The sequence below is a fragment of the Lepidochelys kempii genome, chromosome 1 (assembly GCF_965140285.1).
Source record: "Lepidochelys kempii isolate rLepKem1 chromosome 1, rLepKem1.hap1, whole genome shotgun sequence".
In the NCBI taxonomy this organism is placed as follows: domain Eukaryota; kingdom Metazoa; phylum Chordata; order Testudines; family Cheloniidae; genus Lepidochelys; species Lepidochelys kempii.
This window is the reverse complement of record NC_136380.1, coordinates 236,625,305-236,639,056: the sequence shown is the minus strand read 5'-3', so window position 1 is coordinate 236,639,056 and position 13,752 is coordinate 236,625,305. Positions and strand designations below refer to the sequence as shown.

General features: G+C 40.9%; 1 protein-coding gene across 4 annotated transcripts in view; it reads left to right on the top strand.

The window, feature by feature from the left end:
• Nucleotides 1-10,051, top strand: part of AEBP2 (AE binding protein 2) — an 87,039-nt gene extending 76,988 nt beyond the window's left edge. Inside the window, exons 7-9 of one of the 4 annotated variants that reach the window (XM_073318678.2) lie at nt 5,832-5,945; nt 6,209-6,275; nt 7,835-10,051. In XM_073318678.2, coding sequence (XP_073174779.2) covers nt 5,832-5,945; nt 6,209-6,263 — 169 coding nt within the window. In that variant the 3' untranslated portion in view covers nt 6,264-6,275; nt 7,835-10,051. Of the gene's footprint in view, nt 1-5,831; nt 5,946-6,208; nt 6,276-7,834 lie in introns of those variants that run through there. The other 3 variants (XM_073318687.2, XM_073318705.2, XM_073318726.2) reach the window with 3 other exon arrangements.
• The last annotated feature ends 3,701 nt before the right edge of the window (nt 10,052-13,752 follow it).

Genomic DNA, 13,752 nt, shown 5'->3' with positions numbered 1-13,752 from the left:
TCTAAGCCAGAAGTTCTCAAACTTCATTGCACTGTGACCCTCTTCTGTCAACAAAAATTACTTCACAACCCTAGGAGCGGGGACCAAAGCCTGAGTCCACTCAAGCCCTGCTCTCTGGGTAGGGGGGCCAAAGTCGAACCCCAAGGGCTTCAGTCCCAGGCAGGGGGCCTGTAATCTGAGCCCCAGTGCCCAGGGCTGAAGCCCTCGGGCTGAAGCCCCAGCTGGTGGGGCTCAGGCTTTGGCCCCATGCCCAATCCGAGTCTAAGCCAGCCCTGGCAACCCCATTAAAACAGGGTCACTACCCACTGTTTGAGAACTGCTGATCTAAACCATTGAAGAAGAGAGGGCTTTCTTCCCCAGAATGGGAGAAAGGAAAGAGAAAAGTTACCCTCAATCTGGGTCTCAGGGACCTTGTGACTAGTTATGGGAACTACTGAGGCTCCCACCAAGACCACAGCACAGGCTAAAAAGGCCATGCCATGTACCGAGAAACCATCTGGTAAACTGCCTAAAGTGGCACCTATATTAGCATTGAACTCTGACTCCGAGATATAAGGATCCCAAGTCAAGTCGTAATCATTGTCAGTACTACCTCCAGCAGCCAGACATGAAGGAGGCACCAGTTGTACTTCAGTAACGTCTCTGGTACTCCTGATGTTTCCTATCCAGAGGCCCTGGTACTGTCTCGTCTTTTGACCCTTGAGGACCTTTGGATTCTGGAGGAGCCTGAGCCATTGTTGCTGAGGGGTACTGTGAGATGCTCCCCACTGGTACCATCTTTCTTGTTGGAGCCTACTTAACCTCCACTACCATGTTCAGTGTTCTCTTGCCCCCGGTACCATCACTGCCTTTAATCCCTCATGGCTCATTGCGGATACATAGATGCATTTCCAGTGGTATCAATTGGATACCATCTGATATCTTAATATTAACAGGGTCTGGTACTGATGCAATTAAAGGACCCATTTCAGGACTCTGTACTCATTCAACCACAGGTAACTGGCACCATTTGCCCCTCCAGTTGACACAGGCAGTAACTCCTTATCAGATTCAGAAGTGTCTATTCAGAGTTCCCCTTTTGAGCCTCCTTCATTTGGGGTTCACCTTGGAAAAACTTTTAGCAGGGGATACACCCAACCCTGGCAAGGAGAAGTAGGGTCCTGTCTCTTTCCCTCCATCCAATGTGAAGTGCAGATGATTCTGCTCGAGGCGAGGATACAGGTGGAACGCAGTGGGAGATGCCCTAATAGTTCTTTGGGCTCACATACTGCTGTATGTTTAATCCTGACTCCCCTACTGCTCAAGCATCTAAACATAGCAAAAAAAACTACATAAAAGGATACACTTCCGGACTTGGTACAGTCACTGATCTATACTTCCTCTTGCATCTTGTCTGACTGACACTCTCAATTACTAATTCAGTTTAAAAATCACAGGATTATCCCTGAATTCACCTAGTTGATATAATAGTCTTCCCTCCCTCCATTGTGGGGTTTTCAGTCTTCACCTACCCAACCATGATGAGGTTTCTCAAAGACCTCTTTAAACTTCTTCTCTCCAATTAAAGAACCAACTCCACCACAGGAACTCCAATTTAGTCTTCAACACACTGAGAAAACCCCCATTTGAACCTGTGGTGAACTATTTTCTCTTCCATCTGTCTGTTAACACCTCATTCCTCATACCCATCACCTTGATCAGGAGGACAGGGGAGGTTGGGGCCTTGATAACTGACCCACTGTACATGGTGTTCTGTCACAACAAGGTGACTGTATCCATGCCCTCGCTTCTTTCCTAAAGTTTCCTCGGGATTCTACTTCAGCCAAGAAAATCACCTACTGTTCTTTTATCCCAAGCCTGACTCTTCAAGAGAAGACGTGAGCCTTCATATACTGGATGTAAGAAGAGATCTTGCCTTTTATCTAGATAGCACTAGGCCCTTTAGGACTTCACCCAGATTTTTTTTCAGTTGCAGAACACATCAAAGTACAGGTGATTTCCCTTCAGACTACCCAAATGGATTGCAGGATCCATCTTAAAGCCTCAGGGTTTTGTCCCCTTCCAACTGGCTGACTTCACCAGTTGCCATGCTGAGAAACATATGCATCACAGACAGGGCCAGCTCCAGGCACCAGTGAAGGAAGCAGGTACCTGGGGCGGCCAATAGAAAGGGGTGGCACTCCCTGCGTTATTGGGGTGGCACATTCTGGTCTTCGGCCGCAATTCGGCGGCGAGTTCTTCATTCCCTCTCTTCCAATTCAGTGGCGGCTCAATTGGGTTTTTCTTTCTTTTCTTCGCCGCTTGGGGCGGCAAAAAAGCTGGAGCCAGCCCTGATCACAGACATCTGCAGAGCAGCACCCTGGTCTTTGAGACACACGTTCTCCCTGCACTACGCTCTTGTGATTGCTTCCAGAGCTGATGCTGTTCTACATTCTGTAATGAATGCACCTCCTCATGGAGGTACTGCTCAGGAGTCTTTGTGGCATGGAGCACCCATAAGGACGCTACTTGAAAAAGGAGAGGTTACTTACCTTGTACAGTAACTGGAGCTCTTCAAGATGTGAGTACCTATTGGTGCTCCACTCCATGCCCTCTTTCCCTTCTGCTTTTGGAGTCTCTAGTTGGACTTCTATGGTTGAGAAGGAACTAGAGTGGCAGCGGGTTCACCCCTTCCTATATGCCCTTGTACTGGGGCACGAGGGTATCTAGGTAACAAGCGTGCAAGGACCTGTGGCCACTGCTGATGACAGAGCTCCATTCCAGAGTGCACAGTCATGCACACATCCTGCTGAGGACACATCTCAAAGAACTCCAGTTACTGTACAAGGTAAGTAATCTCTCCTTCTGCCAGATTTCATATGACAATGGTTTCAGCCCTCCTCAAATAGGTTTAAGGCAAATAGAAAGTTTTAAGTATCAAATATTTCATACATCATTGATTTACTTTTCTAAAATACTCTACTATAAATATGGATGAGAGCTCTCTCTTTCAAATAAGAAAAGTTCTTTTGTATGCAAATATTATAATCCTAATTATATGGAAAAGTGGAATAATCTTTTTATTTCCACCTTGTTCTAATATTATTAGGAGACCCATTAGAAGTGTAGTTTAGCCAGTGTTGCGCAATCCCTGGGTTTTCCACAAGTTTTTTTAATGAAGTTACTACTTTTTCTTCTCAAGGTAAGTAGAATTATAATAGGTCCACATTCTTGAATCCATGCTCTTGCATATGACTGGATCTGGAATAAGTCAGAGCTAAAATTCAGAAAATTTAAATGGCTGCATCGGTAAGGTGGCATGCGCCGTCCTTCTTTGGAGACTTTCAAATAAAATCCCTGTGGTACTGTCGATCAAAGAAGCTCTAGTTTTGTAGCAATCATCATATAATTTGAAATTAGTCATGGATTTTCAGGTTTCAAGCATGACACTATCATAAGTGAATTTCCATTTATTATTATTTCCAGTAATTGCATATAATAGCTCTGCATTCATTCACTCAACCAACATCTCTTGGAGCAAAGGAGTATTTTTAGATTCAGTGATACTTTTGATCAAATAAGAACTGAAGATTGATGCAGATACCACTGTGATGAGCAGGTGTAATCTAAATATCATAGATCTTCTAAAGCAGGTAGGCAAACACATGTTCTGATGAGGTGGTTTTAACCCCTCAGATTTTCAGTGTCCCAACTGGTCGTGTGCAAGAGCATGAACCCAACGGTGTGGATCTATTATAATTACTGTCTTCAGAGAACAAGGATTACTGGTAAGTTATTTTTTTCTTTCCTGGAGTCATTGGCATTTTGGTTTGGTGTTGTAACTACCTGTGGCCTTTTTTTTTTTTTTTTTTTTTTAAATTTGCTGCTGTACTGTACAGTAGTGCAGGATGATTGAGTAATTTTCAGCCAGGAATGGGAAGGGTAATATAAATATTTCAGCTGCCACTAAGAAGTACTATTCTTGCCGTTTCATTGGGCAAGATTGAGTCTGAATGTATTAAAAATAGAACTTAATATCTTGTAATAGAATTATAAGTTATGAGAGTGTTTATAACAGTACTATAACACATACTTATTCCTATTACAATACAGGAGATAAAAAGTTATTTGCTTAATTAATTAATACCTGAAAGTTTCAGGTCTATGATCATTCTAATATCAACAGAAATATGATTTAAATGTTCAGTGCAATATTTTACTTTTAAAGAGTCATGCTAAATTTCAATATTTCAATTTAAAGAAATGAACAACATTTTAAAATCTGTCGTAGAGTGTAGAAGAGAAGTTACTCAGATACGTTAGACAATCCCATATTTAAAGCAAATGTAAAGAGTGGAAATTCTGGTCCATTTAAAGGAATGCTGTTTCAACAGAAGTGAACTGTTACCCTATTTTTCCAAGAAAGCCAGTCAATTTGCATGTTTTGACACAATAATCTTGGACTACACCTTTGTAGCTAACTTGAGTAGGCGTAATGTATTAGTTGTAAATCCATAAACATTCTGTACTATCTGGTGTAGGTAAGAGTCAGGACAGAGCGCCAGATGGCATGTCTTCCCTAATAAACACAGGGAATAAAAACTATAGTTGATTTTGGGGGTCAGAAAAAGAATCTGTTCTACTGTATTTTCTCCATCTTAAGTGTTTCAGATTGCCTCTTAAGCTTACAAAAGGACTACTTTTCATAAGTTGCTATCTTTGGCCATTTGTTCTACGTTCCAGATATCTCTTGTATGAAGTTTTTTATTTACTTCTGTTTCCTTTTCAGCATCAGTTGGTAATTTCTTGTTTTTAATTTAATTTCCATTCCAAACATCTGACTTAGATCAATCCATTGATTTCTTTTCAGTATTTTCTGTGCCACAGGCTCCCTTAGGAACAGTTATTACTTATTTGTAAAATACATTTTATAGACACTTCTTTTTACATTTCACCAATGTTCTCTGTAAAATGCATGCATATATGGCCATGCAACATTCTTCCATATACCGTGCATGTCACAAACCTTAGCACTCACAGCTTCCTAAGCAGCAAAAGAAAAAGCCAGTTTTAAGTGGACTAGTTTTGTTTCAGAGCATTGTTGAGTACTAAGAACTGGGCCAGTGTGTTTCGTTTGTCCCCAGCCCTTACCCAGGAGCCTCACTATACGCAGCACTGGGACTACCTCCAAATTTATGTAGTAACCAGGTTCTACTGTATCTCACCCTAAGAACAGTTGAAATACGAGATACTGAACATGCTTGAAATCAGCTGTCTATATATAAAAAAAAAAAGAGAATTAATACATTTTACTTCATTATTTTGACTCAGGAAATCATATTTTGATGAACATGTGAAGTAAGCTTTAGTTTTATGAAAATTAAGCAGATAACCAGTAAGTTCATTGGTCCAGGGTGAAGCTCAGGGCATTTAGTATTCTAAATTACCATTACCTAATACTTGAAAAATCAAACATACTATTTTTGTTTTAGTTTTGAGATTAAGTTGAATTTATTCTTTTTTGTTAGAAGTCACTGTGTGCTTTTCTTTGTTTTACATTTAAAATGCCAAAATTCTGAAATTCAAGATACAAGGACATTATTTTATTTTTTCATCCAGTATTTCTAAGGAACTATAACTTCAGCCATTCTTAGCGTCTCTTTTGCATTGTAAAGGTAAGGAATGTATGAAAATTCTGCTGTCCTTTTCCCACCCCAGTGGGGATGCTATTTTAGTGCTTGGAATTTGAGGATTATATTAAAATACTTCATAAGTGCAAATTTGCCACATACTTTTGTGGTGAGGAAAAAGGATTGATCTTTTTTGAAAATTTTTATTTTATTTATTCATAGTCTGCCTGATGTGTGGGTAAATGAAAGTGAACGACATCAATTAAAAACTAAAGTAGTTCATTTATCAAAACTACCAAAAGATACTGCCTTGCTTCTGGACCCAAACATATACAGGTAACTTCCTAATTTTAAACCTCTTACATTATTGAAATAAAGTCTTAAGCCTCGCTTAACTTTTTGATGCCAGAAGCCAAGATTGCTAATGCATGATGCACCAGTGCAGGGGACTTCAATCCTGCCAGTGTACAGGGGTTAAGTTCTGAGGTTTTAAGTCTTTTCAGAATTGCTTAACTTCTTGAACTGAACTCTAGTAACTGAGAAACAGGGAATGTATGTATTTACCAAGTGTATTTTACTTTTTTGTGCTTGGTGTACAGAAATTCTAGTAAAGGAGGTACATACAGTGGAATCCTGAAAGATCACTTCTGTTAAGATCACATCCTGGTTTGTATACCAATTTTTTTAAAGTCCAAATTTATCTTTTCATATTTTACATTCAGCTGTAATACATGCAGTATTACTTTGGCTATGTCTACACTACAGCCGGATCGACGCTCTGAGATCGATCCACCGGCGGTCAATTTTAGCAGGTCTAGTGAGGACCCGCCAAATTGACAGCAGATTGCTCTCCAGTTGACCCCTGTACTCTAACCCCGACAAGAAAAGTAAGGTAAGTTGACGGGAGAGTTTCTCCCGTCGACCCCTGCAGTGTAGACCCCGCGGTAACTCAACCTAAGGTATGTCGACTCCAGCTACGTAGCATAGGTCGACTTACCGCGGTAGTGTAGACATAGCCTTAGAAACCTGTACTTGTATACAAGTACTATTTTTTTAATACAAGATTCTTTATCCTTTGGGGTGGGGTGAGGGATAGTACATGTCCTTGAGCAGTACACACGTGTTTTTAGGACTTCAGATTGGCTTCTAATCATCACATTTCTAATATTTTCTTGTTATTCCTTTGTGTTAGCGTGCTATACTTAATCCTATAGATGCCCACAATTGTATCTTGTGTAAAAAATATTTTAAAGGTAATCTGAAATGCTTTTATTTCTTTTTAAACCAGTTAAGATCCCAAATCAATAACAGGATGATACATGTGTAGGATTAATTATAAAAACTTAAATTGAAAATCTGGTTGTTTTCCATTTACCTGCCATGTTCAAAGTTCAGTGTTCTTGTGTTTCTTGACATCACTAACGTCTAAAGCAATACACAGAACACTCAGCTGAGGTCTGGATGTGTATTGAGCCTTTCAGTTCACCTTCATAGTCAATTTACTTCACTAATCAAATTAATGGATTTTGAGTATGGAGAGAATTAATTTTACTATATGTTCGGTCTCTCTAAAAGTAAGTATTTTAAATACTTACTTGAATATGAATGACTGATGTGAACTAATAATTCATAAGTGTTATGAGAAAAATTAGACTGTATCTTGTTTTAAAATGTTTAACACAAACTGTTTTTATTCCCTGCTTTAGGTATTAGTTACGTGTAATTTTATGGCCCAAATGGAATTTAACTGATGTCATATAGATCAATTTGTTTATTAATTTATTTTTTGCCAACTTTCTAGAAGTTCTCATGAAAATGGTTATGATGATCCTTTCAAATGAAACTCTAATTTTTTTGGGCTAAGAGAGACCCCAGTAAAACTACTAAAATACCCCCCCAGGAAGTAATCTAGAATTTTAACTCTTGGAATTGTGTACTGATAAATATTGCTCTTTTGGAAACCTCACAGTATTGTTTGATCAAAGAACTGAAACTGGAGCCTAAAACTTGCATGGGGGAAGAATTATTGAGGGGATACTAGTCACAGTACAAAGGCTGAAATAATGGATCCTAGTATGGGGTTTTTCTAAAATGACATTTGTTTGAATAAAATTTTATGAAAATAAATTGTGTATAATCATGATTCCAAAATACTCCATACACAGCTATATTGAATCAGCTGTTGAGATGACCTCGAACCATAAATGTATCATCTTCTTTTGCAGAACAATGCCACAGAAGAGGTTGAAGAGGTAAAAACCAAGCAATTGGGGACACCTGCAGTCTTAGTCACTGACAATGGAATTAGAAATAAAGTTGCACATTAGTCAAGGCCCCCCAACCCACCCCCCTTCTTTTTTTCAAATCCTTAGATAATATTTATGCTTAGTGTAAACATTCTGTGAATGAAGTAGATGCTTCTGTGGAATATATTAATATATTACTGTATATCCACATTGTCATGGAATGGTACAGTGGGAGACTGAGCAAACACTCTTCTGGCAACTTAGTGGAACAACTAAAAGGCTTTGCATGCTTGCTTCTTTAAGCTGCTTTTCTTTTGTTAGTATATACAGTAGTTTGATGAAAAGAGGAAGTAACTAACCATCACAACTTACACAGTTCCCGGGAGAACTCTTAACAAGCTGCTAAGAGTTTAACACTCACCAGACAATGAACAAACTACCAAGGCTTTATCCTATTACCTTCTGAGTATGGTGGATCGTGATCAATCGTCATTTGTACACTTGTGCGTCCTTTCACAAAAACTAATAAGAGACATTAAATGATGTTTAAACAAATGTTAATGGAATGCTTGTTTTTCCCAATCAGCTATAAATTCATATATCCAAGTAAGACTGAAAGGTGTTGTTAAGAGTGTTGCAGTATGTCTGACCCTTTTTCAGGACTAGTACTGTATGTTAATGAGGTCTACTTTTATGTAATCTTTATTACTGAACGGTTTTTGAAAAACCTCTACTTTAGCAGTTAGTGAAATTGGTGTTTGATTTTAATTTTTTGACCTTTTAAGACACTGTCACTTGTACAGTATATGTTTTTTTTATTTGGCCTAATCTTTTCTAGATGTAAAGAAAATGATATTTTTTTAAAACATCTAGAAATTCAACCTTTATGCACCAAAGTTGGCTTTGAAAAGGAAAATAAAATCACTTTCTTGCTTAATAAGCAAGAAATCATGGATTTTTTTAACTTACAGAAATAGAAATGTGTGTAACTTGTTAGTCTTGTATGGAGACAAAAATGTTGCATATAGATAATAGGACATTGCTTGTAAATAATTCAGCAGATTTGTAATATATTTTTATATTATGAAATGTACTGTAGATGTTTTTCTAGAGGCATGAAAGTTAAAATGTATATATTATGTTAGAAAATATGGAAGGATATTGTAATTCACTAGTGCTGCCAGAAGAAATGTTTAAAAAAGCACCTTCCTAACAACAACAAAAGTCGTTTGCATACCTAAGGGACTATGTACTACTGTTAATATCTGTTGTAAGAACAAAAATACATTGAACATCCTTCCCAGAAATCTTTGAAGGATGAACAGAACCCATAATGGCACTCCTTTCTGATAGTGAACGTGAAATCAGTCATTTCCTTGCTGTTGGAAGGAACTAATGTAAAATATATGTGCAGTCAAACTGCAGAATTAGTCTTCCTTATTGGGGAGGAATTTTCACGTTACTACAGTGAAACGAAAAACCAGCAGTTTTTACACTAAAATTTTATTAAATAGAATAAAACTTAGAATTAATCCTTTGGCTGCAGGGTTAAGTGTTTCCTAATATAATACGAATGCATTCTGCATTGGTACTGACACAAGAGACTTGCTTGGCTCCAACGGGTTAAATATGTTACTTATATACATGAAAAATCTTATCAAACAAAATGAAGTGCAGATTAAAAGCACCACTAATATAAGATGTTCTGGAATGGTTGGTTAATAAATAAGGGTATTATTCATAAGATTTGTAGCAACCTGACTTTATTTTTAAAAAAAGTACAGTGTTTTGTTTAATTTTTTTGCTTGAGCACTTCATCTACTGCTTATTCTGTACCTATAAAGTAATCCACAATCTCTTTTTTTGGTTCTTTTTTAAAATTTGTTATAAAATTGCCAAATAGAAGTGTTTCAGATATAGTTTGTATTTGTATTTTTTTAATTTTATTGCTTCATGAGTTCCTTGTAAGTCATCTATAATTGACAGATGATTGTAGACCTTGCCTGAGTATTTTTTCTAATAAAACAAAGCAAATAACCACATGTTAGCTTCCAAATTGTAACCATTTAATGAAGGTTTTAAAAGAGCTGAAGATATAAATTAAATATCTTTTTAGTTTCTCTGTAAATGATGGAATGCACACTTAAGAGTTGTTGGATATAAATCCTGTACTATACCTGTAAACCATTAATAATCAACCGGTGATTGTCTGTTCTTGCATTTGAGAAAAGCATTCTGTGATATCCTAATGATGCAGGAGTTGCCTGGGGTGGGGCAGAGGGGCACGAGGGTGGAAGAGTCCATTTAAAACCAAAATGCAGGGGGACAGACAGAATTAAATCTGAGTTTGCACTGGTAACAAAAAGGTAAGTGCATTTTTTTTGCTTTGTTTTAGCTTGAAGAAAGTTTCTGAAATGATTTATGCTTACACATATCCACTTTCTAAATATATCTAATTCTTTTGTGTCTGTGTGTGCTTCAGATGCAAGAATTAAGTGCCAATGATTTGTTGCTCCAAACAAATACCAACTTTGATAGAGGTATACCAGGCACATGCAACAGTATTTCCACGCATCTGTCTGAGTGACTACTTGAATGTTACTTAGTATTTTTGAAGAAGAACATTAATTCTCCAGTTTGGACTAATTCAGGCTGTTTTCTTTTTTCTTGGTATTACCCAGATATATAACTTTTACGCATGTTTTTCTGTTTCTGTTTATAGGATGTTTTTCATAAGGGAGAAGCCACCCAAGTAGTTCAGTCAGAGAATGCATTTTCTCATTTTGTATGTGTGAAGGTTTGCTGCTTTTCTACAGTATATGACTGACGGGTTCACCCAGGGGTACCACCTGGAATTGGGGTACTTCTGAGCCCTCTGACCCACCAGCCTGGGCTCCCTTTCACACTGTACTGCTGTGACAAGTTGCAAAGGCCTCCAGCCCGCACTTTCACCAGCATTCACACAGGTAGGGGCACACCCAGGCTCTCTGACCACCAGCTTCCCAGCCTAGGATTCCAGAGCAGTACAGCACTGTCCTGCCTTGGTCAAATCTGGCCAGTATATGGGTTTGATACCCGGTCCACCTCACCCTCATTCTGAAGAGGACAATGCGCACTTGTGGTAACCAAGCAGAGATTTTCCCCAAGCACTCCAGTCAAAGCTCACTGGTTTAGATGGAAACAAAAGAGATTTTAAGTGAGCGTAAGTGATAGCAAACAGATCAAAGCAGATTACTAATCAAATAAACACAAACTAAGCTTAATATACTAAATAGATTGGATATGAATTAGCAGAAGCTCACTCTGAGAAAGGATACAAGCAGGCTGCAGATCCATGAGCAAGCTGCACTTGCTTTACTGCTTGGAATCCCCAGGTGTTTCATACACAGGTTAGAAATGGCTTTGGTGTGGGTCCAGCCCTTCCCTCAGTTCAGTCTTTGTTCCTCAGGTGTTTCCAGGGGTAGTCTTGTGTGGGGAGTGAAGAACCACAGATGATGTCACTCCCCGCCTTATATAGATTTTAGCACTGGGCGGGACCCTAAATTCCTTCTAAGCTGCACAGCTGCCTATTAAGCCCTGTGGCCAGCTTCATGGCTGCAGTGGGGAGAGATGCCTCCCCCGTAGAAGGGACCTGCGGCGGTTGGGGAGAGGCACCTTTCCCTGCCAGCCCCAGCACAGACAGTAGGCAGTTTGTTGACCCAGTTACATGTTTTTTTAAAAAGTTTGGAAATGATTAAGCTTCAGGGCATAAAACAGCCTCTCACTAAGGGTATGTCTACCATGCAGTGTAAGCCTGGGCCTAACCCAGGTTGCGTCCACACACCAAGTGTGTTAACCTAGGGCCCCAGGACCCTGCAGGGCTGGAGGGTCTGAGCCCATGTTAAGCTGGGACCTAAGGTCTGAGCCCTATTGCTTTCCTGTGTGCATTCTGCCACAGCTTGAACTAGGTCCTGGAAGACTTCTGGGTGTATCCCAGAGTTCCTTGGGGCAACTTCTTAGTCCTTTTTATGCCAACAATATGGTGCAGTACAAGGGTTCTCAACCTTTTTCTTTCTGAGACACCCCTCCCCTCTCCCAACATGCTATAAAACCTCCAGGGCCCAGCAGGGAAGCGGGGGAAAGGCTTCAGATACTGGGAGGCTCAGGGCTCCTGGCTTCAGCCACTCGGTGGGGATGGGGGGGAGCCAGGCAATCTAATGCCAGCCTTGCTTTGCAGAGCACATGGATTTAGAGATTGCAGCCCCCTGGTTAAGAACCGCTGGTGCAGTCTATTGCACTTTATTGCAAACAGAAGCCACACCTCCCTTTGCAAATGGCAGCAGCTCAGGTCAGTGTTAGCTCATTGTCTACAAGCACGCTATCAGAGAGCCTTCAGGGTTTTCAGTGGAGACTGATTAGAAGAAGCTTTTTGCAGAGAGAGCTATTTTCTGGTCCTATGACCACAGCCAGATTTTGATGCAAGGGCCAGAGAGCGGAATGGGGACTAAGCAGCTGATTGAAAGATGACCCCCCAACATCCCAGCCGTTCCTGGGGCTACATGTGCAGGGGTGCCCGGGCAGCATACACTGTTAGGGTGGCAAGTGGTAGCCAGCCCCAAAACCTCCCCGCAGCCTCCTGCAGCAGCGACTCTGGCTCCTCCTTGCTGCTGCCAGGATGGTGGGGGTCATCCCTCCCCTGGCTGTGCTGAGCCAGGAATTCCACAACTTCCCCTACCTGCAGGACAGCTGCTTGATCCCACTCTGCTCTCTGTCCTTTGCTCCTGGCGGGTGACCCTCCTTCCCCCCCCGCCCCCACCGGCCCCTGTCCTTGGGGCTTTGTGTGCAGGTGGGAGGCAGCTCCCAGCTGCCAGGATGTTGGCAGGTCATCCCTCCTCTGGCTGTGCTGACCCAGGAACTTTGTCACTTCCCCTACCTGCAGGGCAGCTGCTTGGTCCAGCTCTGCTTTCTGTTCTTAGCGCCTGGGCCTCTGCTGTCCGTGGTGCTACGTGTGCAGGGTTGCAAAGGCAGTGTGCACTGTGAGGTTGGTGAGTGGGAGCCAACCCCAGACCTTCCCACAGCCTCCTAAGGATCCCTCATCCCTGTTTCTTGGGGTGCGGTGAGGGCAGGGATAAGGTTTCCCTGGGGACTGCTGGAGCACACTGCGTTCTGCGCCATGGGTGTGCACTTCACCGCTCTGCAGCTGGCAGCAGCCAGGCTTGTACGGGGGTTCCTCTGAAACCTACGTTTCATGTCAAACTTCAAAACAGACAGAAATAAATTTAAAAAAACAAAACACCTTCGTTGAACATCCCATTTTAAAAATGAAGAATTGCAAAGTTTCATTTTAATAGTTTGACAGTCCTGGAGACTGATGTCCTGATTATCCTCAGAACAGGGGCATGTGGGCATTTTCCTGCCAACGTGACTCAGTCTAGAGGTGGAGAGCCCAGTTCTCAGATTGATGGTAGTTCAGTGTATAAAGCTGCCTCAACTGCAGTCATACTCCTGAGAGCGCTACCAAAGGAGCTTATTTTGCAGTTTATGTACTCATGTGTTCCTTATGGGCACCTGAGTCCCATGAATAGAATTGGGCTAGGGTATCGACACAGGTGGTAGAGAGGCTGATAGCCACTCTGGGATAGGTTACTTTAACTCAGGACTGTTCATTGCAGTATGGACACCAGCGCCCCAGGTTCAAGCGTGGGTCAGAAAATCCCTAATCTAACATTAAAATGCAGTATAGATGCTCAAGGCCAGGGTTCCCTGATAGTGGTCAGCTGACTCGAGTCCCACTAACCCAAGGCTTATGACCAAGGTTGCTGAGTAGATGTAGTCTAAGAGGATTAGAAGAAACTTCTCCATAGGCATAGGGGGCTATCAAATGGTCAAACTGCCCCTGTCAGGGATCTCTCCCCACT